Raw genomic sequence first — 16244 nt, forward strand, 5'->3', positions numbered from 1 at the left:
CCCTTCCAATACAGACTGATCACGCCGTGATGTGCCTAAAGGCAAGGTACCCATAAGTACCACTCTATTCACCGTGAAGGGAACCCCGGTCGTTTCTTGGTTCCAGCAGGAAAGTCTCCAGCGGGTTGGCTTCTCTCGCTTCTGAATACGGCCCCTGGGTATCCTGCCTCCGCAGCCGGTAGAGAAGGGAAAAAAGAGGAACCCCCCGGCCTCCCACCAATCAAAGTCCCGGACGCTTCGTGTCGGACCCCAAACCCAAACTGTTCCTGAATCGTCCAACCTTGTCTGGTATTACCCTCCCGCACCCGCACTCTCCTTCTCACTCCCTCTTTCGCCCTGTCCTACGCCTATTCCTCTCCTTCTCCTCCACGACCCAACTACCCACGCCCTGCCTCTCTTTCTTGCACACTACTGATTCCACACCTGTCCACCACGCAACACCACAATTCCCGACAACCTCGTAATCACCATCCTGCCGACTCACTCGATCGATTCTCAGTTCGACTACATTTGGCGACGACTGGTTCGGAGCGCGGCACAATCGGCAGAGGGTTAACGACGCAGGCAACCGCGGGTTGAGGCCGGGATTGGATCTGCATTTGGGCCTACGGGGTCAGCGGCGGACGCCCATGTTGTGAACTTGGTGCCACCACACTCTCAACAGGCCGCAGCTCGTCGTCGACATTGAAACCCGACCATCGAATCAACATCACCATGGATCCATTCCACGACAAGGCAGGCAACGAGCGGAGGGCTTCCCTCAGGATGTCAGCGAGGGCTTCTTTGACCGCCGACGATGATGACTACGACCTAGCAGCAATGGGCATCTCAGACGGCTTTCGCCCAGCCAACGTTTCCGCTTCCCATCAACCCATCAACTCGATCACCAACCCTTCGACTGGCTCGGCGGTTGTGTCACGAGAATCTCCCGTGCCTCAGCGCGTCACACCCCCTCGACCTTCCAGCATCTCAAAGCCTCCTCGATCCCACGATCCGCTAGCCCTCCGTCACGATGGTTCGACGTCTCAATCTCAATCCAACGGCGCTCCAATGTCTCGCGTCTCCAGCGCTTCGAGTGATTCACCCATAATCAGATCCGAGAGCCCCTACGAGGGACCATCTGGGCCGTCCTTCCCGTACCAAATGTACCCGCAACGGACCAACAGTGTCGCAACATCAAACACCGCTCGCATGTCTGAAAGATCATACGCCGGGCCTCGCGGACCGACGCACCCATACACACTCTACACGCAAAACACCGTGACCCCCGACACGAATGATGGTGACAACATCCCCGTGGGATTTGCTGGCCGCTCCGATGGATATCACCGTCGAATTGGGCCAGATGGAGAGGAAGCCGCCGACCTGATCGGACCATTGGGTCACACCGAAGAGCTCCCACCCTACACTCGATATCCCGAGCAGGCCTACACAAGGAAACAACCTGGTGAACAACAACCATCATCGACGCCTCCAGTGCAATCCCAACCAGAACAACAACGGCAGCCAGAGCAGCAACAACCACCGGCACAGCAGCCTGCCGTCACGGTTATGACTGCCACGGTACCCGCCATTCCCGCTGGCGCTGGCGGCATCGGACTTGCGACACGCAACCCTGAGTTCGAGTCACGAGAGGATTTACGTCTTTCATCACCATCCCGAACGTCGTCTCGCACGTTAAATGACGAGACTGCTAGCCAACATGAGATCAATACTGCTGCCGAGTCCTACGCGGAGAAGGGAGAAAACGCGTCCGACCGCAAATGGCAAAAGAGGGCAAAGAAGAGGCTGTTCGGTGTCGTTCCTTACTGGGCTATCTGCTTGTTGGCAGTTGGACTGGTGATGATGTGAGTTGATATCAAATTCCTTCGTTCTTTGTTTGATGCAACTAACCAAATCCAGGGGCATCATTCTCGGTGCTGTCATTGGAACATTCTTCGCCAAGCATAAAAAGCCGCCCGGCAAGCATCAGGACGATGAGCCTATGCCAGTGGTTATCCCAACAGCCACGGTTGATGTGAAGCCCCTCGCTACTCTCCCACCGGATCTTCCACCAATGGAAATTGGTACTTTTGGTCTGCCGCCTCTCATTGCAAGTCAGGCACCAAGTACTTGTTTCAACGACACAACGCAGGCCCAAGCCTGGACCTGCAACATCCCCTTTACCAGCTATGTCATGGGCGTTTCCAGAATCGCCAATGAACTACCTATATCTGATTACACCTTAAAACTTACTACTTTCAATGACAGCGATCACGACGACAACTCTAGGATCAATATGTTCTCGTGGGGTACTCAACCACCACTGATTATGGATCCTCTGAAGATGCGGCTTGTCAACGACACTTCTGAACAGGGACGCGGCGCCGCATGGTTTGCTCAGATGACCTACAACAAGACCGTGGTCGTACCTGAGGATAGGTTCCCTGGTGTCACCACTACCCCCAGGAAGCAGCAGCCGCAATCCAAACGGGGCGGATCATGGGACGGACCACCGCCTGGTATGTCGGAGTTCAGTAGGAAAGGGGTCAAAGGAGCGCAGGCCGGCGACCGGCCTTGGATTTGTACTTGGCCTGGAACCCTCCTCGAAGTCTTCGTCTACCCTGCCCAGAACAACAGCTATCAAAGAAAGCCCTCCACTACAACGTCCAGGCCTCCAGCGGCGGCAACTTTCCCTCCTTCAACATCGACACAGTTCTTGGTCCGTGGACTGCAAACTCAGTCTCCCCAATCAAGTCCGATCCCGACTGATAGGCCACGCCGTGCCCCACCACCACCCTACCCTCAAGTCATCAAATTTGAAGAGCGACGTGTTTCGCTCGACCAAACCAAGAATGCCTACTGCCGACAAGTCGAAGTCTGCGATGATGGTCAGAACACCGTGCCCGTACTAGACGATCAGGGCCAGCCAATCGAGGTCATGATTATGGAAAACCGGCAAACGGTAGCAGTTGCAGATTCGAGCAAACGCTGGATACACGAAGACAGCCTCTTGGTATCACCTCGAGACCGACCATCCAGGACAAGTCAACTAAGCGACTGTGGATGTATATGGTGGTTCACATAACACCCATTTCCCCCGCGACCGACGAAGTCCCCACCACAACCATGATTTACTGTACGGATTAATGTACCACACACCATCTTTGCGTCAACAGGCTGTACTCTTCAACGCGGCTTTTGACTTTTTTGTTTGGGGGCGTCAATTGAGAAATGGATGAGCATCTATGGGCGTCATTCACTAGGGCGCAATTAGGCAGGCGATTGTATATATATTTGGCAAATACCTATGGATGGGCAAAGATGCCCCCGAAAAGCCACCTGTAGGACGGCGGAAAGGTTTACTTATATAACCTGCCGATTCCTCTCAGAGTAGGCTACACACTTATTTAAAGAGATTTATTCATGTTGCAAGTCATCCTATCTTAGTCGTAGTGTTATGTGTAGAGCGGTAGGCATAGAAGAATTCAAGGCAAGGTTACAAGTGATCACAAAACGCATTGTATGTCTATACGGTCTGGCTCTCATGATGTATGCCTGCTGCCGCCTACTGGGTATCATTTTCAAACATTGTCTCCCGCCCTCAACGGTCGCTCTTCATGTCAGCCGCCAGTCCATCCAAAAAGTTCTCCGCCATCTTCTTGGCCCTCCTGGCCTCAACCTCTTTCCGCCGCTGCTCAATCTCCTTGCGCCTCACTTCCTTCTTCTCCTCCCTCTCCTTCCTCGCCGCCTCCGTCCGCACTCTTTCTTCTTCGAGCCCCTGAAACTCCTTTTGCCTCGTCTCCTCGTCCTTGCTAAACTTGTAAAAGCCCGTGCCCTTTGTGCGGATCTCGCTGTCGGCGTCGTAGTGCCTGGCCTCAGGCGGCGTGGCGCTGCGGTCCCGCTTCTTGGCCAGCTCGGCCATCTTGTCCGGGTCCTCGGGGTTGAAAGCCATGGTCTGGATGGCGTCGCCGTACAGCAGCTTGGCCGGGGCCGCGGGGCGGGCCGACATGCGTTCGAGCTCTTCGGCGCCGAGGAGGCCGCGCCGGCGCTGGCGCTCGAGGCGTTCCTTGTCTGCTTTTGTGCCGCGGCGGAGACGGCCGAATTCGTCTTCGTATTCTATTATTGCGCTGTCCTCGTCGTCGTCGTCGTTGCCGTCACCGTTGGACTCGTTATCGTCAGAGCCGCTTGAACTTGCTTCCCGGCGGCCGTTGTTCTTCTTGTCCTCGGATTCGGCCCATTTCCGGTCAAAGTCGATGAGGGGCGCCGCCTCGTTCTCCTTGGGGACGTAGTCGCCCCGCTTCATGGCCGCGTAGAGGCGTGCCTTCTCTTCCATCTTGCGTCGTGCGCTGGCTAGGTTTGATGTTTCTTCTTCCGTGCCGAGGGGGTCTTTTAGGTTCAACTTGTTGCTGCTGGCTGCTGCGTCTGCGGACTTCTTGCCATGCCTGTCGCCATCTCTTCCTTTTCCACCAAAGAGACTTGCTCGTGCCTTGGATGGTCGAGGCCGGGCTGGCGCTGAGGATGCTGTGGAGGGCGCCGACATGAGGGAGGTGAGTTGAGCTGTGAAGTCGAGCGAGCTGCCGAGGGCTGTGTCGTTTTTGCGCTTCTTGGGCGGCGGTTGGCCATAGAGGTTTGGGATCTTGCGGGGTCTTGGTGTGCTGCATCTTGGTGTGCTCCGATGATATCACTCAGATTGATCAGAAGTCTAGAAGAATGCTTGCTGTGTTTGAAGTCGCTGTGTATGGTGGTAGTGTTCGTGAGAGGAGGTGTAGGTTGGGAGACCTGGCCGAGAAGCATGCGCGCGCTGTCAGCGAGTGCTATGGAAATCACCTCGAGGCCCCTTATCGTTATCGGGGTCAGGCGACACCAAAGTAAGCCTACCCCAAGCGAAAACAGAATTCAAACGGCCCCAGGTACCCTAGAGCAGAGCTTCAGGTACCCTAGAAACGACGTTGTCGATTAATTTGAGACCGTCCGTCCCCCAATTCGTGTTGACTTGAACCAAACGCCACGAAGCCCGGGAGAAGGCTGCTAGCATCCTTGAAAACATTTACTACTTCCCGTAGGTTCTGTTTACGAATAGATTTCCAGACGGTCCAGTTGTAAAGTTATGTCACCTCAAAACTACAGTCAAGAGTAGCTTTCCTTATTCGGGTCTGCTGCCCCTATCGCATCATTGTAAATATTTACGGCATCCCATTAATGGAGGAACTTGAACAAACCAAGGGGAAAGCTAGCCTCCTTTTCGGTCAACAGAACCGTCAAAATGCAATTAGCAGCCCGACAAAGTAAGCACATAAACAAACGCTGCATCAGGAGAGGGACGCTTTTCGCAGCTCATTACGCAACCATGACCTATCCGCCCATCAAGCTACTACTCTAGTCTCTCGCGAAAATCTTGCCCTCAAAGCACAGCCCCTTCATCACAACCTCGCATTCGCTCTACCCAGAAAATGAGCTGTGCCCGGTCCCGGACTCGCTCGGATGCTGTATACGTTTCCGCGCTGAATCTGTCACTGTCGAAGGGACGGCCGTCGTCCCACCCGAGGCTTCCAGTGGTGGCGGTGGTGGTGGCGGTTGTGCCTTTTGCTGTTGCGACAGATGCCTCGGCTCACGCGAAGACGTCTGATTTTGGCTTTGATTCCATGGACGGCTCCAGCATATTCTGTAGATGTAGATGACGATGTCTACACCGATCAGGAGGAGGATAGGGCCAAAGAAGCAAAATCCCAGTGCGATCTATTGAGTGTTAGCGACGCGGCGGCTGGGATGGAATTAACGGGACTTACAAAGGCGCCTGAGATGTATCTGACAATGGTAGGATAGTCGGAGTGTAATAATGAGTAGGTCATCATAGTGTCGTACCACGAGACGGTTTGCGCGTGAGTATCCATTAGGGGATTGCAGGAGCAACGGCGACGGCCGTTGACTATTTGAATTGGAAACTGACTGACGAAAGATGACGATGATGGGAGAATGACGGGAGCAACTGAATGCGGCGGGGTGTTCTTGGATCGCAATGGCCGGCTGGTGCAGTCGCGCGTGTAACGACAGAAATGTGAGGCAGTCTGACGGCAGATAGCGAAAGGTATGTTGGGAGTGGTATGACGAGATGTAGTTGAGCAATCAGGAAGAGGTCGTTGCTGGGGATCCTAGACCCTCTGCGCCGAGGGGTACGATTGGGGGGGGAATCGCTATCTTAATAAATATTCCCCTCGGTCATGGTCTTGGGCGGGCCAGTCGTGAGACAGTCAGGTGTTGAGAGCCGAGGTGGATAATCAGGCAAAGGGAGGCATTGATATAGATGCTTATGAGGATGCGCGAACAGAGCATGGGATGGCCGACCGACGCCTCCGTCACGTTTTAGTATTTAGTCCAGATCGAGCGGCCACGGTGCAACGACTTCTGACTCTGTAAGTGACAAGGCATTTTGGTAATCTTCCGAGAGCCCCCCCATTCGATGGAATTCACAGCAGCTGGGACCCTACGTGTTCCCATGTCTTAAGGCCGAGATGGTAGAGTCACCGCGTTCCTCTCTCACCATTTTTCTGGTCTTTCACCAATCCATCATTGATACAAACTACACCTGTATCTGAAAACCTGTCGTGCTCTGGACGGGATGGTAAAAGGGGCCTCTTCAGCGTTGGAAAACATGGTACCTGAACTTGTAAGGTACACCGGCGGGTGGCTGATCACCCGGAACGAGTGACGCAGCCAGGAACCCGCAGCGGGCACGGGCGCGTTAGGTGGGCCTGCAGCTGTTATCGCTTATCACCCAGGTACCGATACCCTGAGGTTCACGGGGGAGATCAAGCGTCAGTACTCACCGCCTGCCCAATCGGCAGCTTTCATCGTCCCCCCGCCATGCATCACCGCCTGCTCCCATCGCAACTTTTTGATTTTTAGGCGGCCAATTGTTCACTTCGAGCGCATATCAGACGACTCCCCATCCAAGCCGTCTCTCTACCCGAAGATAGCTTGAAAGCCTCTACTCATCCGTTGCGGCTCTATTCACAGACAATTGATCGGATTCGATCAGTGACCGGCCATGAGTAGACCGGAAAAGAAAAACAAAACCACAAAGCGGGAGGAGTATCGCAATGCGCGCAACCAGGATGGCGTAGCTGAACTGCCCAAAAAGAAGTTCTACCGCCAACGCGCTCATGCAAACCCCTTCTCGGACCATCAATTAGTCTAGTTGAGTCTCAATAGTCATACCGCCCTCGTATTTCTACTCTCTCACTAACTGTCACCGTTCCAAATGAAGCCCGGCTAGTCCAGACTCCATGAACTGGACGCAGTACTATCCCGCCTTTGCAGCCAATGAAGAGACTCCCTCCACCAATCCCACAACCACGGAATCCATGACTCTGGATGCTTCGAAGCCGAAAACGCGCAGTCTGACAAAGGATGTGGAGGTTGTTGATATTGGCTGCGGCTTCGGAGGCTTGACCGTAGCTCTGTCACCGATCCTCCCAGAGACCCTAATTCTCGGTAGGTGGACTCTATAAGCTTGAATCCGGTGATTGTGCTGACCTTCCTCCTCTCCGCAGGCCTCGAGATCCGCACTTCGGTTACAGAATACGTCCAGGAGCGCATCAAGGCCCTTAGAGTTCAGAACCAGGAGACTGGCGGGTACCAGAACATCAGCTGCCTCCGCGCCAACAGCATGAAGTTCCTCCCCAACTTCTTCAAAAAGGCACAGCTGTCCAAGATCTTCATCTGTTTCCCCGACCCGCACTTCAAGGCACGGAAACACAAGGCTAGAATCGTATCCACGACACTCAACTCCGAATACGCCTTTGCGCTGCGCCCGGGAGGCATCGTGTACACTATTACAGATGTCGAACCCCTGCATCAGTGGATGGTGGGCCACTTCAATGCCCACCCCGCATTCGAGCGTGTGTCTGAGGAAGAACAGGAGGCGGACGAGTGTGTCAAGGTGATGGCGTCCGAGACGGAGGAGAGCAAGAAAGTGACGCGGAATCAGGGACAGAAGCACATTGCCCTTTTCCGCAGACTGGAAGATCCTCCATGGTGAATGGCCAGGACTTGACCAGAGTGATGGCGGCATGGCTTTCTGGTAACAGAGACCTCGGTGCTTAGGCTCGAAAAAGATCAAATAATACCCCTTTCTTCTCGTCGTAGATTTTCAGAAATGACTATATTGTGCCCTGGTCTCGGTGGAATACTGAACTTCAAGAAAGATATGTCAGAGGCCGTTGATAGGCCACTTTATGCTCAACCCTTACTATCGTACATGCAAGCTCGACGATGGTCCAGGCTGTTTTCAATACGTTCAGTTCAAAGAGCTTTTCAACGTCATAATTATTTTCAGGCCGCAGTAAAACAAGACCGCACAGTTGCATGTATGTATTCATCTCTATTCACAACGCAACTCATGCACTCACAGTAGCTTTCCGGTAAAAGGCAAGCGCATTTCAAGCATAAGGAGGTACCTTAAGTGGCAGGGCCCCACCGAGACTCACCTCATGCACCCGACCCTGCGGCGCGCCTGCAACGGTAAGAGTGTTGCAAAAGCCGCTAGTACTCTGAGGTCAGTGCCTACCTTACCCTGCTGTGCCTGCTATGCAGAGTACAAACGGCACCTCCCACATTGAGGTACCGCGCACGTAAGTAAGGTGAGGTCAGGTACACTTCACCGAGGTACATGCCCAGGTGCTCCCTCACCTTCCAAGCACCGGGAACAAGCGTCCAACGGTCACACCTCAACATCATCCGCAATCTACCATCCACACGTGTCTCTCGACCCGCACCTTCACGTCCCCTGAAATCGATAAGGCCCAGCCAAGCCGACCTATACTCCTCCTCCAGATTTCCCAACCCAGCAGCTTCCGAGAATACCGCAAATTTCGACGACGTACGATGTAGCGACAGCCTATCGCCCCTTACAACCGATCTGGATATGGCCCTGCAAGGAAGAGAACTGATCCTTGCCGCCATCACATGCTTCATAGCCTGGGGCTATGCTGTTAGCTGGGTCCCGGTCTTGAGATGGGTAGGATACGCCTTGGTCGGAGGGGTCATCTTGACCGTTGTCGCCTTTCTCGCCCTCGTCCTCGTTACGTCGCGCGGCTTCGGGCGCGGTTTGCGACACCGATCCCCGCGACCAAATGGCCCTGCATTCCTCGCACCCAAGGCCTGGGCCCGACAGGTCTCAAGCCTTCAAACACGACAGGCTTATACGAAAGTCGCCCTCGACCCGAACTCCAAACGCATATCCAAAGCCCTCGACGACCTCCTCGAACTCATCATACGGGATTTTGTCAGCTCGTGGTATTCCAACATCAGCAAGAACCCAGTCTTCTCCAACGAGGTTGATAAAGTTGTACGCGATGCCCTCATCAACATCCGAGAGCGCCTCCTGGAGCTCGACCTCGTCGACATCGTCACCACTCGAATCGTACCGATGCTCAACGCCCATTTCCGCGACTTCTACGAGGCTGAGCGAGCTGTCCGGGGGAAGAAACTTAATCGATCGGTGACGGAATCGGAGGAGTTAGACCTGGCAATCGCTTCGAAATACAAGGATGGGAAGCTCCACCCCGCAGCTTCGCTGTCATTCCCCGATACAAAGCTCGTGCAACAAGATTATTTGCGAAAGATGGTGTCTGGCATTCTTCCGAAAGTCCTACCGCCAAATATACTGGCCAGTCGAGCCGTCTCGAGCATCATTCGAGAGATCGTCGCCTGCGCCGTGCTATTTCCCGTAATGCAAATCCTAGCCGAGCCTGATACCTGGAATCAAGTTATGGAAAACTACGGGCGTTCGATGTTGCAAGACCGGTCGACAGTTCGGAAGCTCAGGGCGGCCTTGGATCAACATGCTTCTCCAGCGCCAAGATCGGGCAAGGCTGCCATTATACCCCGTCTCTCGCCCACCGACAGCGAGAGAAAGTTCGAAAAATTCATTCGCGCTATACGGAAAGTCGGTAATCTCTCGGACGCCAGGCGGCTACGGAGCGAGGTCGCCAGCCAGCTGAAACGGGATTCCTTGGAGGAAAACCAGGATCAGGTCTACCTCAGACGACTAGAAATGGGCAAGCGACTACTAGATGAACGTGTCCAGCTTCTTGCTGCCGGTGGAAGTCGGCAGTCCTCTGCGACTTTGCCCGCTCGCCCTTCCGGTGTTCCCCAGGCACCCTCGAAGCTCGAGCATGCATCTCTTGTTGACCTCCTCCGAGATGCGTCAGGCTTGTCGTATTTCATGGAGTTCATGGATCGTCACCATATGATGCCTCTGGTCCAATTTTGGCTAGTAGTTGATGGCTTTCGCAATCCTTTAGAGGATGAGGGTCAAGACGACGAGCATCTACCGTCCAATCTACCAATGTGGACAAGTTCTGACCGTGAGGATTTGGGCCAGATTGACCACGCATATCTATCTAAACCCGAACTGAAGGTCTCGAAAGCTTCTCGAGATGAGGTACGCGCTTTCCTGAACGCCGGAAAGACAGCCACTCCTGAGCAGTACTACAGAGCTCGCAGAGCAATCCTGAGGGCCCAGACAGCTGTCTTGGACGCAATGCAAGCCCAATTCTTTCAGGCCTTCAAGAAGTCTGATCTATTCTATAAGTGTTTGGCCTCACAAGAAGCGTCAGCAAAAAGTGCACCACTCCCTGTTGCAGAGCCGTCAGCGTCTACTGCAGCACCTCCAGCACACCCACCGACGCATCGGAGCTCCCATTCCTTCCAATTCAAACCCAGTCCTGTCACTCGTATAGCCCCAAGGTTAACACGACCACTGTCAAGGCGAGCTGGTTCTGCATCGGATTTGGCCAGCCTCACTCTTAATGGGAACGGCTCCGAATCTCTCTCTAAGCAACGTCGTTCTTTCGAGGAAGATGTTTCAACCCCGCTGTTTGACGACGACGATTTTGATCAGGAGGGCATGATGGACTCGGTCGCTAGTCTTGACCAGGACACAGGCAAGCCTCCTGTGCCAGATACGAACGTGGTACAAGCAATGGAAGAAGCTCTGAACAACATCATGGAGGACAATCGGCCGCAAACGGCTGAAGAGTTTCGAGAGTCATTGTTTGGAGCGGATGACCAAGTCGACAGGTCAAGTCTGTTTTCTGGAGATAACGAATCCCTCCGCGGATCACTTGAAATGCCGAGACCTGCAGCTTCCTCCAAGGAAATTGACAAACCAAGCCTGGCATCTCTTGGCCTCGTTAGTGCGGCATCTCGCATTGGAGTGTTTGTGGATGATGATCTTTTTGGTGATGAGGAGAAGTACCTCTCTGACGAACGAGATGATCCAGAGGAAGAGACGAAAGGCGATGTGGAGGACGAAATCCAGGAGGCAGCTCCTGGTGACCTCGGACTAGCAGAGGCTATCACGGCGTTGTCCAACGACATTGACCGCCTCATAGCGCAAGATGCTATCGTCGAGTCACTGACAAAGAAGGCGGACCTCACCAACAATACGGCTGAGCTTCGTATCCTGCGGAAGTCCAAGGCGAGTCTGCAGCGCGAGATCCGTCGCAAAGAACTTCAAAGGCAACAGTACGTTGTTCAGGAGAGCGACAACAGCTTGTACGGGCGATCAACAATTAAGATCAAGGCCATCCAAGTGGGCAAAGAAGACGATGGAAGGGAATTCGCCCTGTATGTCATCGAGGTGCAAAGAGATGCTGGCGAGAAAATGCCAGCCGCGACATGGATGGTTACTCGCCGGTATAGCGAATTCCACGATTTGCATCAGAGACTTCGCTCAAGATATCCTTCTGTTCGGAACTTAGAATTTCCCAGACGAAGGATGGTTATGAAGTTCCAGAGTGAATTTCTTCGCAAGCGACGGACCGCCCTTGAGAAATATCTACGAGATCTCCTTCAGCTTCCAGAGGCGTGCAGGAGTCGGGACCTGCGAGCATTCTTATCACAGAGTGTAATAGCGCAAGGTCAAGATCTTGTGGATCGCGAGGACAAGAAAGACATGATCACAAGGTTTTACGACTCCGTTACGGATGGAATGGAAGACATCCTCGGCAACATTCCTGTCTTGGATCAGTTATCTGTGGCTGGTCAGAATCTCATCGCAGCCGCCACCAACCAGCTGAACGCTATGCCACTACCTGTTAACGAGGACGGTGTCAGCGCTGCTGAGGCTGAGGCTGAACTGAACGCTTTCGAGAACAAGGAGCTAGAGTCTTTCATCAAACCTATCTGCGACATCTTCTTAGAAGTCTTTGAACTCAACCGAGGAAACAACTGGCTTCGAGGGCGTGCTGTGGTTGTCGTCCTCCAGCAGCTACTGGGCGGCACAATCGAGCGCAAGGTTCGAGACAATGTCAAGATGCTCGTACAGGAAGATGCCATCATCAAGTACATCGCCCTGCTCAAGGATAGCATGTGGCCCGATGGGGAAATGAATAAGAACAAGCAACCGAGGACGGCATCAGAGAAGAAGAAGACGAGGACGGAAGCCAGCTTGATGTTGGCTACTCTTATACCCGACCTAGCAGGAAGCGTTGTCGGAAGAGTGAATGCTCAAGCAGCCAGCCGGCGTGTTTTCGCAACCTTGAACAATTCGAGACTCAAGTAAGTTGTTGATGCGAGGCCGAATTGCCCTCGGTTGTCACATGGCTAACAAGACGTCTGTTTCCCAGCGCACACTTAGCCTTTACGTTCATGGATGAATTGATAGAAACTTTATTTGGTTAAGACGCGCAGGCTTTGCTTACTTGGTCAATTTGATACCATTCGGATGCGTTTACAAATGACGCGGCGTACCGTCCGCTGGGCGTACGATCATTCAGCCTGAACCAGTGGCGTATGCCGGGAACGATTATGAGGTTGCATGAGCAGGCGTCTGGTTTTATATTTCTTCGTCCGGAAGTACATACATTCACACTCACGACATGGAAGAGGGAGGCGGGTGGGCCAAGAAGTGGCAAATAATGCAAAAATCCTGACGAGAATCTATTCACGGAAAGATGTAATGAAGCGATAAGAGGTACGAGACTGTGTCCAATGAAGTCCACGGGAGGATATGCAGTTCTCCGGGAATTGCGATGAGTTGGACCTTTCTAGTCAACTACGTAAAACTACATGTAGAAGCTAGGCAGAACCCCCCACACTCGCGAGGCCGACGAAGCTCAAGACACATTCAAGTCACGGGTGATAACTTCGTAAATGCGCAATCCGAAAGGTTAGCACAGTAACTTGCACATTAGCCCATGTGACAATCTGAAGTTCCCACCAGCGAGAGCAGTGGTTTAGATTTGCTTCTGCGATGACAGTTATGTGAGCAGAGGAATGGGAGGAAGGTTTCGTGGAATAGGCAGGAATAGTAGAGGGGCCCGTCTCTGTTACATAACCAAGTCGGGTACGAATAACGGACCTCTTTGCTGGGTCGTGTGAGTTTCGAGGCCAGGCTTGTCCTCGGGTTTCGGGGTCCCACCATCCCCTAAGAGCGGACGGCTCGGTTGAGGTTTTGATGATTCAGAACACCTGGTATTACTCCAGGGTGTATTGGTCACCCACCACTCGTCATATCATGGATTGGGTTGGCTCCCGTGTTGCGGTACCGCACATCGGATTGCTAAGCTTTATTGGGCGACACGGCGACCATGATCTATCTATGAATCAATCGACAATGATCTGTCAGATTAGGTGTCAAGGTATTGTAGAGTGATCGGATGGCATGCGTGCGACCGACTCGCTCTCACATGTCATCCTTGATTTGCCATGGATAGCTGTTGCGGGAGGAAGGGTGGAGAGTGGAAGTTGGTTCGTTGCGCAAGTCACAAAGTAACCAAGTACGAATAATCAGAGCCAGCCTGCTGCAGTATCCGAACTGTCTTGGCACACTTGGCTCCTTGCCATTGATCTCCCGATTTTCTTCATGGTCATGGTAATCTCAGCTTAGGTTTCTCTTCGAATGTGACTATGTTGAGACGTTGCCTGGTGTCGACTGCCCTATTGCGGGTTGGTGAAACGGACAGGTCCTGGGACTGCCTGGGGCTTGGTTACCAGATGCAGCGGGTCGTACGGGAAAAGGGGGGGGGGGTGTGCCAGGGCACCGGTGTGGCACCAATCTGGAGACGAGGTTGCCCAGTGTGTCTCTGTTGTCTCTGTCTCTCGCCGAGACTTTCTACTGTGGTAATGGTTGCCGGACGAGACCGATCACTGATGTGTCCCGTATTCACTTTGTAACCGACGCGGATACAAAGCCCGGCTGGGCAGGGTGATGTTGGGAATCGGAATAGGACCGAAGCCAAGAGTAGATTGTTATCCTTGACGGAGATCTCCCTTATTTCGTCCCCTCACTGTTTTGGGACGTTAAGGGGAGTTTGAAGTTGCGCCGGCGACTCCTCCTATTCTCCTCTCCTCTCGGACGGTTGAATCCATTGAAGAAACAAAAGAAATTAGACCTGAAAAGAAGGAGGATGCGGAGGGAAAGCGCCACAGTGACCGTTGGAGCTAGCCACAAGTGACGGCCTTCAAAATGAAAAGTGTCAAATTCAACGTGCATGAGCTAGCCTGGAATTGGAATGCCTTTTCTGTTAACTGTGATTAATGACCAGTATGGATAGGTACCTGTATGCATAGAGCGTCTTCCCCTGAATTTGTCGCAAAGCCGAGTCGAAGTCGTTATCTGGAAAGCAGCACTGCAAGTTGCCTGCCCTCTTAGCCATAAGATTGCTGGTGAGATAGACTCGTGGAGCCGAATGGAAGCTTGATCGGATGAAAGCGAGCCATCGGACATGATGTTCCCCTTTCGCATACCCTGGTCTGGCGAGGTATCCGTACCTGAGCCGGGTTAGAGCGATGTAACTGATCTGGCAAAATGGCAAGGTTCCCTCCTCTAGGTGAAATATCCAACAAGCCAGGGGGTTTTGGTTCATTTTCCCGGGGTATTCAAGCCATCGCTGTTGCAATAAATGAGTGGCTTAATGAAGAATGACTTGAGGGTGCTAATAAAGTCAATATTTGAGCGCAAGAGCTCTTCTTACCTTAGGTAGATAGAAGTGGATGAATAAGTATTTTGAATGATGAAAAAAGCAAGGTATTCGCTGTTCTGCAACTCGAAGAGAGAGCCCGAGCTTGTGTACTTCTTGAAGGTACCTATCTACCACACCTACTCCGTAGAGTGAGGTGAGGTTCCCTACCTCAGGTTCCCACCATTGTCAGGTACGAACCAGGATCACGATGGTCGAGGAGACTGAATCAAACGCGATCATTGGCTGATGCTACGTCTAGTCCGGGGGGCAGGCGCTCTCCTCATTGCTCAAAGGTACCTTGGGACTAGAAGCAGAAGGCCGCAGCTGTGCTCTGGGGCCCGGCTGGCGGCCCATCACGCCCAGATTCAGTCTTCTCCTCCTCGCCTCCTCTCCAGGCCCATGTCTGATTCTCTTTTTCGCTCCACCCTCCTTCTTTTCGAACTCACAGCTCCTAGCCTCCTGCTGTTTCCCCTGCTCCTTCTTTTTTTTTTCTCCATTCAAGAGGAAAAGGAAGAAATCAAGCTCCTTCTCCTCCTCCTCTTCCTAAGTTCCTACCTACCGAACCACAAGGAACATAGGTTCACGAGGTACCCACTATTTGTACCGCGGTACCTCCCGTCGCAGAGGTAAGGAACTTTACCGCCTGCCCAAGGGTACCTTCCTTAGCTACCTGAGGTACAGATGCCAACCTACCTAAGCAATATCAAATACCTTCCATTTGCCTGACCACCACACCCACCTCTCTCTCACCTGGTCCCATTCTCCTCAAACCACCACAATCACAACCATTCCAGAACCCCTCCTCTTCTTCCTCTTCCGACTCCTGCGCCCTCGATCTCTCGCACAGTCAGATTCCATCTCTGCTCCGACCAATCGCATCGCGACTCGACCGATCGGGGTCAGCGTCGAAATTCCCGTCCTCATAATATCCCCGCCTTCCAACCGTCCCCCGTCGATTCAATTCCCCTCTCGCAGACGTCGAGCGACGACTAGACCGGGCATCTCGTCTTTTTGAATCGTCAGTATATCTGGTTTCTTGCGCCTTGGTCAAGCTGGCCTCTACCGTTGGAGCCTCCTCCTCCTTTCCGGTCCAGTCGCCTCATTCTCTGCCTTCGCAGCTATACCGTTAGGACTGCTCCGGAAACTCTTTGGACATCTCTCCCTGCCCGGTCTGCGCACCATCGCCTTTACGAATCCTCCTCCACCCAGACCGGAATCTTGGGCCAACTTTTGTTTTTATCCAACGACCGACCCTGACTGTTTACCCAAGGACACATCATATTCAACGTCACA

The 16244-nt window shown here is 53.1% G+C and overlaps 4 protein-coding genes across 4 annotated transcripts; 3 read left to right on the top strand and 1 right to left on the bottom strand.

The window, feature by feature from the left end:
• Nucleotides 1–629: 629 nt before the first annotated feature.
• On the top strand, nucleotides 630–1851 carry N0V96_005470 (uncharacterized protein; the record flags this gene model as incomplete). The annotated part of the gene is made up of 2 exons (XM_053197474.2): nucleotides 630–634; nucleotides 672–1851. 2 exons carry the CDS (start codon nucleotides 630–632, stop codon nucleotides 1849–1851), a joined length of 1185 nt encoding a protein of 394 aa, XP_053045014.2.
• Nucleotides 1852–3583: 1732 nt separating this feature from the next.
• On the bottom strand, nucleotides 3584–4522 carry N0V96_005471 (uncharacterized protein; the record flags this gene model as incomplete). The annotated part of the gene is made up of 1 exon (XM_053197473.2): nucleotides 3584–4522. One exon carries the CDS (start codon nucleotides 4520–4522, stop codon nucleotides 3584–3586), a length of 939 nt encoding a protein of 312 aa, XP_053045013.2.
• Nucleotides 4523–7265: 2743 nt separating this feature from the next.
• Nucleotides 7266–8020, top strand: TRM8_1 (tRNA (guanine-N(7)-)-methyltransferase (tRNA(m7G46)-methyltransferase); the record flags this gene model as incomplete). Its single annotated transcript, XM_053197472.1, has 2 exons — nucleotides 7266–7473; nucleotides 7533–8020. 2 exons carry the CDS (start codon nucleotides 7266–7268, stop codon nucleotides 8018–8020), a joined length of 696 nt encoding a protein of 231 aa, XP_053045012.1.
• An 885-nt stretch (nucleotides 8021–8905) lies between these two features.
• TRM8_2 (tRNA (guanine-N(7)-)-methyltransferase (tRNA(m7G46)-methyltransferase)) lies at nucleotides 8906–12550 on the top strand (the record flags this gene model as incomplete). The annotated part of the gene is made up of 1 exon (XM_053197471.1): nucleotides 8906–12550. The coding sequence occupies one exon, from the start codon at nucleotides 8906–8908 to the stop codon at nucleotides 12548–12550; it is 3645 nt and encodes a 1214-aa protein (XP_053045011.1).
• Between the last annotated feature and the right edge of the window lie 3694 nt (nucleotides 12551–16244).

The sequence above is a fragment of the Colletotrichum fioriniae genome (assembly GCF_027942845.1).
Source record: "Colletotrichum fioriniae strain IMI 355084 chromosome Unknown scaffold_5, whole genome shotgun sequence".
Taxonomy (NCBI): domain Eukaryota; kingdom Fungi; phylum Ascomycota; class Sordariomycetes; order Glomerellales; family Glomerellaceae; genus Colletotrichum; species Colletotrichum fioriniae.